This window comes from Oncorhynchus nerka, linkage group LG27 (genome assembly GCF_034236695.1).
Source record: "Oncorhynchus nerka isolate Pitt River linkage group LG27, Oner_Uvic_2.0, whole genome shotgun sequence".
Classification (NCBI taxonomy): domain Eukaryota; kingdom Metazoa; phylum Chordata; class Actinopteri; order Salmoniformes; family Salmonidae; genus Oncorhynchus; species Oncorhynchus nerka.
The window spans coordinates 67,372,059-67,384,740 of record NC_088422.1 but is presented as its reverse complement, the minus strand read 5'-3'; the positions used below and the strand labels follow the sequence as shown (position 1 = coordinate 67,384,740).

The 12,682-nt window shown below is 41.7% G+C and overlaps 1 protein-coding gene across 3 annotated transcripts in view; it reads left to right on the top strand.

Annotated features, from left to right (window-relative positions):
* Positions 1-1,035: 1,035 nt before the first annotated feature.
* LOC115112187 (SH2 domain-containing adapter protein F-like) overlaps positions 1,036-12,682 on the top strand; it is a 137,939-nt gene continuing 126,292 nt past the window's right edge. For 2 of the 3 annotated variants that reach the window (XM_029639055.2, XM_029639053.2), the window contains exons 1-6: positions 1,036-1,130; positions 2,065-2,195; positions 2,294-2,453; positions 2,587-3,090; positions 3,872-3,982; positions 4,072-6,177. In XM_029639055.2, coding sequence (XP_029494915.1) covers positions 5,743-6,177 — 435 coding nt within the window. In that variant the 5' untranslated portion in view covers positions 1,036-1,130; positions 2,065-2,195; positions 2,294-2,453; ... (1 more) ...; positions 3,872-3,982; positions 4,072-5,742. Of the gene's footprint in view, positions 1,131-2,064; positions 2,196-2,293; positions 3,091-3,871; positions 3,983-4,071; positions 6,178-12,682 lie in introns of all 3 variants that reach the window. The other variant, XM_065011911.1, reaches the window with a different exon arrangement.

Here is a 12,682-nt window from a genome sequence, read left to right as displayed (position 1 = left end):
TTTTTAAACCATCTAAATGCAAACCCATTCATTACACGTTTCAAGTGTTACAGGGAACCTATGCGTAATGCAAATATGCTGTGGTAGAAATTATAGGGCAATCAAAAACATGTTTTTAATGATTTATATGGGGTCTCTGAAAATATCTCTGAAATAGTCAAATAAACTCTATGAAACTTTGAATCATATTAATGATCTAGTTTTCATAAACTAGCCCACTATATTTTGATGGGTTATCATTTAGACAGCATTTAGACAGGCAGCCCAATTCTGATATTTCTTTCACTAATTGGCCAAATTTGTTCAATCAGATCAGCTCTGAAAAATATCTGATGCCAAAAGACAAATTAGTGGAAGAAAGATCAGTATTGGACTGCTTGTCTAAGCACAGTTGAAGTAGCATAGCCCTAGATACTTGCTTTTTTATTATGGATTTATGCTGCATTCATAAAAAAAGTGGTGGGTGGAAATTTACCAGTTGTGAAGTCGTAAATGCAATCGCGTGCTTTGAACTCTTTGAGAAATGTCAATTGGCTAATGGCCAACCAGCTGCATAAACCAGAAAACTAATTCATGATTGTAAATAAATAAGTGTTAACATAATTGTTTTAAATAGATTGCTTTTTATAAATAATGTTTTGTTGTTGCATTTAACTGCCGAAAATGATATTATTGCGGTCATTTCCTTAATAGGTGATGCCAGAGGTCTGCATATGGGAGAAGTGGGAGCTCATGCCACGTTCATGTGCAAGTCCGAACTAGAAAAACTCTGAAATCCCTGACTTGCTGACTGGTTGAACATGGCACGTGTATAACTACAACCAGTTAGCAGGTTGAACATTTTAGAGTTTCCTAGTTCCGATTAGTACGTGAACGCGGCATCCCACTAGTAATTACCAGTTGGAGGGCCGTTCAAGTGGATCTTCCCCAGACGTATGTGGTAAATTCCCACTTGATTACACGAACACAGCATGAGTCTGACCATTTCCAATCAATGTCATTGAACACAGCTGTTGCTGTTAACTCACTACATGGCAGCTGTAAATGTCATTGAATATCAGAGAAGTTGAAACAGCTCTCTCTGTTTTTTTGTAGGGTTATTGTTTCTCGTGGCTTCTAGAATAACACAGGTAAACTACAGTGAATGATTTAAAAATACACATATTTGGCTGCAGTAGGCCACTGCCAGTTTACTACTAATGGTTGCTGCGTGCTTTACCATAGTAAACGTAAATCCGGGACACTCATATTAGTATGATATGTTACGTTTTGGTATGGTTACGTAAAGCAAGCTTACTTAAAGCAAAATTGTATGGAGTGTGTGTGGTAATGTCTAGCAACCCAATGGTTGCGTGTTTGAATCTCATAGACAACTAATATTTAAAAAAATATATATAATTAGCATAGCACTAACCTTAACCCTTAAACCTAACTCCTAGCCTAGCTAACATTTAGCGTTAGCCACATAGCTAATGTTAACCCTGTAGGTTTTTTTCCTTTACAAAATGTTTTGTAACATGTGTTGGGAATACGTACCATTGTACGAAATGGATGGACAGCCACAATTTAATAACGTTACATACCAAATGAAACATCATGCTAAATGGATGGATTTTCGATATCGTTATCTACTCCTGAGTCCAGGTCACTGATTAGCCTACGGGTACAGCGTAGTTTGGTCTGAAGAGACTTATAATTATTATTTATTATTATTGCAAAACCTGTTGTCTCAATGGCTTACAACTTTAGGTCCAAATTGCCCGTTACCAATCCTACCTATCAGAAAATGTGCAGTTCCCAAGGTAAAGTTATGACTGATGCTTTGATATTTATGTCCTTGGGTTCTCAAGAGCTAGGATATTTACTTATGTTCAGTAGACATTTCACTTAATTTATGCCCATTGGGTATTGAAGAATATTCTGAATGCCTCGTCTTCCACATCTTCATCCAAAATATAAACTGCCATTTCAGTATTTGTAAATATACTTTATAACAAACCAAGTGACTGGCTACTGTTGGGCTGAAATAAACTCTCAATTGTGCTTTTAAATGTTGAATTGAAGGTCCAGACCAAGTCAGAGGAGAATGTTTCCTTACCAGGAAAACCTGCCACCTCGTATAGCCTGAGGTCCAGGGTGCCTTTGGGAAGTGCAGCAAACAAACTGAACAACAACGCCAAAGGAATTAAACAAATGTAAATATTTATTTTTTTCAATTACATTTTCATTACTGCAGTGTGGTTCAGTTTTTGGTGCATCTTTGAATAATTGTTTTATTTTCCCTGAGAAACAGATGGGTGTCCACGTCAAACCAGCTCAATGTAAGCAGAGCGCTACTGAAAGTGACCATGTTATTTCAAAGAAGGACAAGGAGAGCACTGGGGCTGGCAACTGTGACAGAGAGGGAAGGTTGAAGCCGGGCTTGGCTGTAGTCATATGCATCAATACTCTATGTAAATGTCTCACGTTAGTCCAATATGCTCAAATCTGAGTTGTCATATTCTTCATGGATGTTGTGCACTAGTTTTCTGTAGTTCAGCTTCACGGAGTATTCCATCCACTTCTCTATATCATGTTGTTCTTTAGGCCAAGCCCATTCCAGCTGCCCCTGAGAGTAGCCTCAGAGCCAAGAGACCACTTGGGTCGAGGGGCTCAATGTGCCACAGGCCTTCTCACATGCCCTGCTCAACATCCCAGATGTGGACTCTGCAGATGCAGACGCCTCCTCGCTGTGCAGTGACTATGTGAAGGACTTTTACGCTTATCTAAGGAACCTGGAGGTTTTTAAATTGGACTCCTCTCAACTCTCTTGTTCTGAGCCTAATTGAATTTCATGTGATTTTTATTTATTTGGGTTGTCAAGAAGCGGCAACACCTGTTAACCTTTTTCACTACGTTGACCATTATTATTCAAGATCCTGTGTCTTGCCACAGACCCGTCTCTTAATGTCTGACCGGTTGCCATGGCTATCAACCCTATCTGGAGGGTTGTGATGTGACTGGGAGCGTGTGGAGTATTCTAGTTGACTGGCCGGTACATGTCCAGAGGCAGGTGACTGCACTGTTGGCATCATCGACCGCTTTCTCCAGGTATGGCTTGTTTTTCCTCTGATGGTCAGATACATTTATTACTTTAAAAAAGTGTTTTCTCTTCTGCTCGAGACTATTCAGTGCCAAAGAAGTCTCTGCAACTGGTTGGTGTCACTGCGTGGCTCATCGCTTACAAGTACGAGGAAATTGCTCCTCCAATGGAGGACTTTGCCCATACAACAGACTTCACATATTCCTGTGCTGAGATACGCTTGATGGAAATGACCATTCTGAAAGCCTTGAACTATGAATTGGGACGACCACCATCAGGTCACTTTTTAAGGAGAGCCGCCAAGGTTGAATTTGAAAATGTAATACACATTGGTTAGCTCTACTGAAGTGAACTCACCCAATTTGCTTCATGCTGTAACTGACCGCCTTGTTTTTTTTGTATTGCTTAATTGTACTTGCTAACCAGCTATTTAAAAGTTACCATTGTTTCAGAGCCACATGGCAACAAATGATATTGCATGCCAGTACAATTTATCTTCCAGCTTCTGCCTGTTGGTTATGGGCTGGCTAAATACCTGCTGTTGCTAACCCTTCTGGACTATGCCTCAGTTCACCATCCCTTACCTTCATGATTCTGCTGGTTATGAATGGGTCAGTTATGCGCAACGAATATTTAGACTTATGTGAAGTGTATAAAACTAGACACTTTTAACCCGTAGTCATTTGATTTCTTTGGGTTATGATTCCTGATAAAGGTACAGTTATGGAGTGCTGTGTCAACAGAACAGTGTTTAAGTTGTCACTGAATTCATTCATGTTTGCCCTATAGACCCCAGCCCTGCAGCACTACATGGGCTACACAGAGGTCTCTCTGCTACCTGTGATGCAATGCATTGCCAAGATGCTGGAGCGCTTGAATGATGGCGACATGAAACAGTTGGTGAGCCCAGCCTTTAGATGACTTCTAGCCCAGCGATATACTGTAGGGCCACACAGCAATGTTTAACTGAAACCCCATTTTTTTTTCAGTCAATTAAGCAGAAGTATGAAAACGTCAAGCTACTCCGGGTCAGCTGTCTCCCAGAGCTGGCATCTACCAGGGCTTACGCCTACATTAACAAACTGGCCAACTGTCACTGTTGACACATTATTTACCCCATGTTTTTAGCTTTAAAAAAAAACAAATGTTTAGTAAGTCTTTAGTTTTCAATGGTTTGTCTTGATTTTAAAAAGCAAGATTAATACGTGATATGTTGTCATGGTATTGGTAAAAAATACTGCTAATGTGGGCTGTTGCTGTGATGCGTCTCCATCTAAAGGAAATAAGACTTGTCTGTGCTCGGATTGCAAAGTCAATTAGTTTACCACATGATCTCAATGTCCTTCTGATGGGGGAGCAGACCTTGGAGAGACTTAGTTTTCTTCTCTCTCTGCAGTTCCATTCATTCCATTGTCCTCCCAAGTAATGCTGAATCGCCCCTATTCTTCGGTCTGCTCCACAATTCATCCATCTTGGTTGGAACGTGAGTTAGCGGCAGTGATCCTTTGGCAATGCAGTTCCAGACAAGTACACACAGAATGTAGTTTACAAAGTGTGATAGTGTAGGAGCTAAAGTTTTCATTGAATACGGGTTATTATAGATTATATTCATTACAGATTTTCCCCTCTGTGGGAGCATAGCCCAATACTCTTCTCTAAACTTTTCTGTAAGGGAGGGATTTGTGGAGAGATGCGTGCCTGCACTAACCTCTCTCCTCACTGTTCAGTTGCAATGCATTTGCAATGCTTCAATGACCATCTGGACATGAAAGTGGTGTAGTTTGCATGAGCAGGGCATTTTACCCTTAAGTCCAACTACTGTAATTGAACAATCCTTGGTCTTGCATACACATGGACACTAAGAGGGACAAGAAACTCCCATGTTACTGAATGAAGGCAGCCTACCTGTACTTCACTGGATTCTCATCCACATTATAAATCATTGAATGAGCTTTTTGGCCTTGTGGTTGTGTAGTCTACATTTTGTCATTGTACTTCATTTGTACACTAGTTGGCACTGTATGATGGGTCACTAGGCACACAGGTGACCAGGAAGTCGGAATGCACAGGTATGCAGTTCTTAGTATGCTCGCTGTTTGCACCTTGGAACAATTATATGCTCCTACAGTAATCAGGTCTGCCTGTATGAAATGGATTTTAAAATTATTTTTTCTCTTTTAAATGGGCAAAAACCCATCCAATATCTACCACTAAATATCAGCTTTGCACGCGTTTTAAACATTTGTAATCCCAATGGTTAGTGGCTCAGGGACTTTTTTATAAGTAAAACCAAGCATTTAGTAGGCTAAATTAACAGTCCGGTAGGTGGCAGTGATTGTTCTTCGGTATGGGGACAGGGAAACGTATCCCACGCTTGCAAAAGCGCTCTCCCATGTTGCGTAGCGGAGAGGACTCGCCACAGCCAAAGAGCGCTCTGCTGTGAGAGCGAAAGTGTCAGAGTTGCGGTAGCTCAGAAAGTGCATGGGGCTGCGTTCGTCAGTGGACACTGCGCTGACCAAGAGGAGTAGGAGCCGGATAAACATTTCAGAAGCCAGTCGATGTGACCTATAGGAAAAACAACGCACAAGAAAACAGGGGGCTATTGTCAGGAAAGGTGCAACGAAATATTTAAATAGACTTGTGAGCAATGCACTGGCAGCATGGCCAGATGGTTCAGGGAACACCTAGGATTCAAAACTACCAAAGCACCACCTCCGGCGCCCCCGAAACCAGACTACAGATACTGTCACGCCGCTGTGACCGGTACGCTTGGCTACCAACAACCAAGCTCCGGGGCCACCTCTCTCTATCCAAGCCCCGCACAGCCGGACATTCTTGCTGCTTACAAACTACAAAAGGAACTGGACTTCGAAGATCCGTACACGGGAGGAGGAAATATTTCGTTTGGAACTGGTCTGGGCTCTGGGGGGTCGCCGGACATAAAGTATGTGTCACCAAAGCACCGGCTTATAAAGGTGGAAACAATCGAGAAAAGCAACTCTGCTCCGGGCAGCGGTATCATAGCCCAAGCTGTTGCTGTTGGGAACGTTAAATCTCCCACGTCACCGCCTCCTGAAAATGAGAATAAAGAAAAGGTACGTTTTTTTTGCCCTTAAGCCTGCCTCTCCAATATCCCACATCAGTAACAGTGTAGCCTATGCGGCGTCATCGCCTGCACAACTTTGAACAAGTCTAAATTGCTTCATAGATTTGTTTTTAATGTGAGATGTTACAATCTATCCACCTAGGTTCATCAAGAGATGGTTCAATTGTTATGTGATGTGGTCATTTTCACTATTCAAACGCAATGATTACCATTGAAAGTGGTGGCTCAGATCATGTTACTGTCGTGAGGACTTACTCAAACAGGGAAGGGATCATTGAAACCGGCAGGACTACACTGAAAAAAATGTGACATACAACAACAAAAGATTTTACAGAGTTCATATAAGGAAATAATTTAACAGAAATTCATTTGGCCCTAATCTATGGATTTCAATTGACTGGGAATACAGATGGCTTTTAAAACAATGTGGGCATAGATCAGAAAACCAGTCAGTATCTGGTGTGACCATTTGCAGCATGACACATTTCATTCGAGTTGATCAGGCTGTTGATTGTTGTTCAACAACTCTTCAATGGCTGTATGAAGTTTCAGGATATTGGTGGGAACTGGAACACGCTGTCATACATGTCAATCCAGAGCATCCCAAGCTTGCTCAATGGGTGACATGTCTGAGTATGCATGCCATTTTCCGCTTCCAGGAGGTGTGTATAGATCTTTGACATGGGGTTGTGCATTATCATGCTGAAACATGAGAAAATGGTGGGTGGATGAATGTCACAACAATGGGCCTCAGGATCTTGTCATGGTATCTCGGTGCGTTCAAATTGCCATCAATAAAATGCAATTGTGTTCGTTGTCCGTCGCTTATTCCTGCCCATACCGTAACCCCATCGATCACCATAGGGCACTCTGTTCACAACATTGACATTAGCAAACCACTCACCCACACGACGCCATACACGCAGTGTGTGATTGTGAGGCTGGTTGGACATACTGACAAATTCTCTAAAACTACGGATGCAGCTTATGGTCGAGAAATTAACATTCAATTCTCTGCCAACCACTCTGATGGACATTCCTGCAGTCAGAATGCCAATTACACGCTCCCTCAACTTGAGACATCTGTGGCGTTGTTACAAAACTGCATATTTTTAGAGTGCCCTTTTGTCCCCAGCACAAGTTTCACCTGTGTAATGATCATGCTGTTTAATCAGCTTCTTGACAAGCCACACCTGTCAGGTGGATGTATTATCTTGGCAAAGGAGAAATGCACACTAAGGGATGTAAAATACATTTGAGTACATTTTTGTGTGTATGGAACATTTCTAGTATCCTTTATTTTAACTCATGAAACATGGGTCCAACACTGCGTTTTTGTATTTTTGTTCAGTGTAGTTATTTTCAGGTGTTTGTCAATGGCTGGGTCAGTCAGACAGACAACAGCTGCACAGTACATGAGGACTCTAGCTCAGAAATCTTTACTGACACATTGGATAAAGAAGTGTAGTAGCCTGCATGTCGGTAGGTGAAAGGAAGATACATGCTGTCTTCAAGCATGAAGTTTATTACAATATTTTAAACTCTAACCTTTCAGTGAAATGGATAGTTCTGTATGTTGGCAAAAAAGCCCTTAATCATCTTTTTCCCCACAGTCGGATGTACATGTGGATCCCATTGATTTTTTAAAAACCTTTTTAACTATGCAAGTCAGTTAAGAACAAATTCTTATTTACACGGTCTCTGCTTCCATTATGAAAACATTCCAATGCCATAAAATGGGGGTACAAATTGGCCAAAACCATTTATTTTATTTACCCTAAGCAAAATAGCCTACTTCAAGTACACTGAACAAAAATATAAATTCAACATGCAACAATTTCTAAGATTTTACTGAGTTACAGTTCGTGTAAGGAAACCCGTCAATTGAAATAAATTAAGTGGGCCCTAATCTATGGATTTTACTGGACTGGGAATACAGATATGCATCTGTTGGTCACAGATGCCTTAAAAAGAAGTAGGGGTGTAGCTCAGAACCTGTCAGTATCTGGTGTAACTACCATTGTTTCCTCATGCAGCGCAATTTATCTCCAACGCATGGAGATGATCAGGCTGTTGATTGTGGAATGTTGCCCTACTCTTCAATGGTCGTGCGAAGTTGCGGGAACTGGAACATGCTGTCCATCCATAGCATCCCAAATACACTCACTGAATCGGTGCATGTCTGGTGAGTATGCAGGCCATGGAAGAATTGGGGCATTTTAAGCTTCCAGGAAGTGTGTACAGATCCTTGCGACATGGGGTCGTGCATTATCATGCCGAAACATGATGGCCGGGGTTGAATGGCACGACAATGGGGCTCGTCACGGTATCTCTGTGCATTCAAATCAATAAAATACAATTGTGTTCGATGTCCGTAGTTTATGCCTGCCCATACCGTAACCCCACTGCCACCATGGTGCACTCTGTTCACAACTTTGAAGCAAACCGCTCTACCACACGATGTCATACACTTTCTGCCATATGCCGGTACAGTTCCTTAAATTTGAGATATTACAATCTCTCCACCTAGGTTCAATTAAAGAGATGGTTCAATAGGTGTGTGATGTTGGCATTTCCACAATTCAAATGCATTGGTTACCATTGAAAGCAGTGGATCAGACCACGTTCCATCATGTGGGGACTTATTCAAACAGGAAATGGACTGTTGAAACGGGCAGAACGACACAGTGTATATTTCACTGTTCTCTCACACCTTTGAACTGGGCCTGTGTGAAGGTGCCCAAATGCACATTTTCAAATAATCCAGACCAGGTTCATTCAACTCTCTGCTCACCAAGCAAAATCTACACTTTTACAACTCTGTCATCTCTGTACCCTAGTCTACTCTGTCCCTGTCATCAACAGATAGTGTGTGGACCGGAGACCGATGAGAAGAATGCTTGCGCAGTCAGTGTACACCACGTGCCTTGAAGCCTACTGCTTTTTAGGAACACACACTTGAAGAAACCTGAGACATTCAATGTCAGTGAGGTTAAGGAAGAGTGTGATTCTGTTTATGAATGTGCATGCCTCTCCCTCCAGCGCAGGCAGGGGAGGTAGACCCAGGAAATGCATAAGTGTGTGTGTGTGTGTGAGAGTAAAAGTGCGTAAATATTTCTCAACATTGACAACACCCATACTGCATAACTCAGTCTGCTAGTCCCTGTTCTGAAGCACTAACTAATCACCTGTTGCCAGGTATTTGTTTACTCAAGCTTACTACATCAGACACTATCATAGTAGTTTAGTTAGAGCACAGCCAAAACCTTATGCAAGTATGCAAAGTAGTGCTGCACATTTACAATTCTGTTATGAAATTCCTTACTCACTTAAACAGGTTACTTCCTCTTTTCACACCTGTTGTAAGGTGCAGTCTGTTTAGTGTTGAGGGTGCCTGACTGCCATTCCATAGTTTTTCTATTTCAGTTCAACTAGTGGTCATTAAAATATACCAGTAAGCAGTTTCGTGCACCAAAGGAACATGGCAATTGGCAAGCCATTTAAAAGCTTGAAAACCTCCATATAGTAATTGTACAGTAATCAAGTGTATTCAGAAATGGTCTTTTAGTTTCTCGTATGCAGTTGACATCACATTCAACAATGCAGGGTTTTAGGAATTTTATGATAAACAATGTTCCAGAGCTGACCAAATTAAAATAATTGGAAACTGAAGATTGTTTCCTCACAGCAACTGACTGCTATTGGCTAATTAAACAGATTACCACTGTCTCCTGTTAATTGGGGCTTATTTTGATCTTGGTAGTCAATTAGGGATGGAATTCTCAAGCAGAGAAATACTGTTGCTGCTCTCTCCCCCCACCCCCACCTTGTTTTTGTTGCAGTGCACTGGGCACATGTTGGAGGAGCAGGCAGCCAGGCAGGTTATTCAGTAAAATGGTTTTAAAATGTTGCACTCCCGAACATGAACATAATAATATGCTGAAATTGTATCACATCCATGTGAGGGTTGGGTGAGTTAGAGGGATTCTGATTCAGAAGACTAGATTTTCATTTAGTTCTGTGGTCAAATGGGAGAGGGGGGGGGGGGTTAAGTAATAATGAGAGCAGACCATCCCCACGAGTTTGATCACTCGGCTAAACACAGGCCTTCAACCTTACATGTGCTGGCTTTTCCGACAGACAGGCCAAGGTAATGTTGTCAGATACTGTTCCAGAAGGAGCAGACCATCCCCACGAGTTTGATCACTCGGCTAAACACAGGCCTTCAACCTTACATGTGCTGGCTTTTCCGACAGACAGGCCAAGGTAATGTTGTCAGATACTGTTCCAGAAGGATCTATTGTCTAGACCCCAACTGATATTGGTGTAGTGAGAGACCCCAAGTCTGATGGTTATGAACAGACATGTAGAATAGCCTATTCCTTTTCCAGTAGAACTACCTGTAGAAGCAAATAGGCTTATCAGGTATTACACTGTATGTATTCCACTTGTTGTGGATTTGTTTTTCGTAGACTGTCATCATAATTTGTATCAGTTTTGGAGGTTGTCACGGTGAGGATTTTCTAATATAATACCACTAGCCTCTGCCCTTGTCAAAATGCAGCTGATAATATGACTGTTCTTCAACGTTTGGTAATGGAATTACAAAACAAACCGTCACTGTTAGCAAACTTAGTAAGCACTGTTCTTCAAGTAAATGTGTTTTTGTAAAATGTTGGTTTGTGTAACTTTGATATCATTGGTTTTTGTTTGACATACATGTCAACGTGAAAAATCGGAGTCTCAGCCATCACCCTGTTACTGTGGAATTGTCCTTTACCAACAACCAGATATGTCAAATCCTTGCTGCACCCTTACTGTGAGAACATATGATTTTCAGCTGGTTTCTCAGTAAAACGGTATGTGTTCTCTGTTCAGATACAGAGGAGGGGTGGTGTAGACAGGCCTTGAGTGTCAGGCAGTTTCATCTGATGATTCTGAATTTCCAAACAGCCTTGTTCTGACATGAGATGTTATTTATAAAGATATTTCACAGTTTGTAACGTAGTGGCATATCAAGGCATGTATTATTCTTAGTTTAGGCCTACAGAATATCAAAGAATGCTTGGATTCTGATCTTAATTCCATTTCTTCCACTGAACATGATCTATTGTAGACCTCACAAGTTATGGACACTATACAGGAACTGAATCGGCTAGTTATTGTACTGGCTGGAGTGAAGTGTTTGAATGCTGACTATAGGGAGAGGGAGAGCTAGGACACCACTGTCTTGTTACAGCCTGAACCCCATTGATATTTTAATTACTTGACTAGTGGATGCTAATTATATAACTGCTTACCTAATGCTTGTGCTGCTAATAGCAGAGTCTATGCCGTCTAGTGTTTTGTCTAATCTTAACCCTCCAAAGCTTTTTCATTCAGTTAAATAGGGGGGTGGGGTGAAAGCCTTAGTTCATCAATGATGCAATGTACAGTATGGTGATTACATGAAACTTAGGCCTCCCCCATTATTGTCCATCCTGATGGACTCTATTATGGACTTTCTTTTTTGACGACGAGCACGTAGGAGCCAGCCACAGGTAAGAGCACCAGCTTGATTGTTTTTTTTTTCATATGTTTTCCTGTTTTATAACGACAAGACCTTCATGGTAGAGGGAGATGATCAATTATTATCCAGCTAATTTAAATGTTCTCATCATCGCTCTTCCCCCTGGCATGGTCTCGCCTACTCGACTCGGCACTAACTTCTCAAGGACACATGAAAGTGATGACATGCACAACTTGTGAAATGTGTAAACAAAAGTGATAGTGCATAAGTCTCCCTTGTAAAATCATGTGGCTAAATATATTGCTGTGTGGCTTTCTGAATTCATAAACTGTCCTAGACACCAGGGTTGCTCTGGCCTTGAGACCCTATGCAGCCGTGTTTGAGCCATGTTATAGTTCCCACCATGGCCCACGGAAGCAGTTGAGTGAATGGGGCCTCTGATTCCATAAGCCAGTTTCTGTACACTATGTGTAGAATCACGCAGTATATGATCATAAACACAATACAGTCAGCTGTCCCACAGCCAATCCATTAGATTTGACAGATTTATTTCATGGTTGTTTCCCTCTTTTCCTTCCATGTACCTTTTTAACAGCCTTTGACTCAGCGGTTCATAAAGTCAAGTGATGCATTAGCAGCCGGGGAGACCATGGCTTATTTATTTTGTCATTAACATGTTTTATTCCTGTCCTTGAGACCGATTCCTGTCTCAATTGCCATTCTCGGTTGTTCATCTCAAAATCCCATTTTCACTCATTCTTTCGTTTCTATGCTTTGTCTTTCCCTGCATACGCATGGTGTTTCTCTACTCTACATGTATATTTGAACGTGTTGGAATGATGACTGCTACAAGTGGGCATCAGCTGCCTGAGCCTCCCCAACACTCCCCAGCTCAGATCACATCTCAGCTGCCTGAGCCTCCCCAACACTCCCCAGCTCAGATCACATCTCAGCTGCCTGAGCCTCCCCAACACTCCCCAGCCCA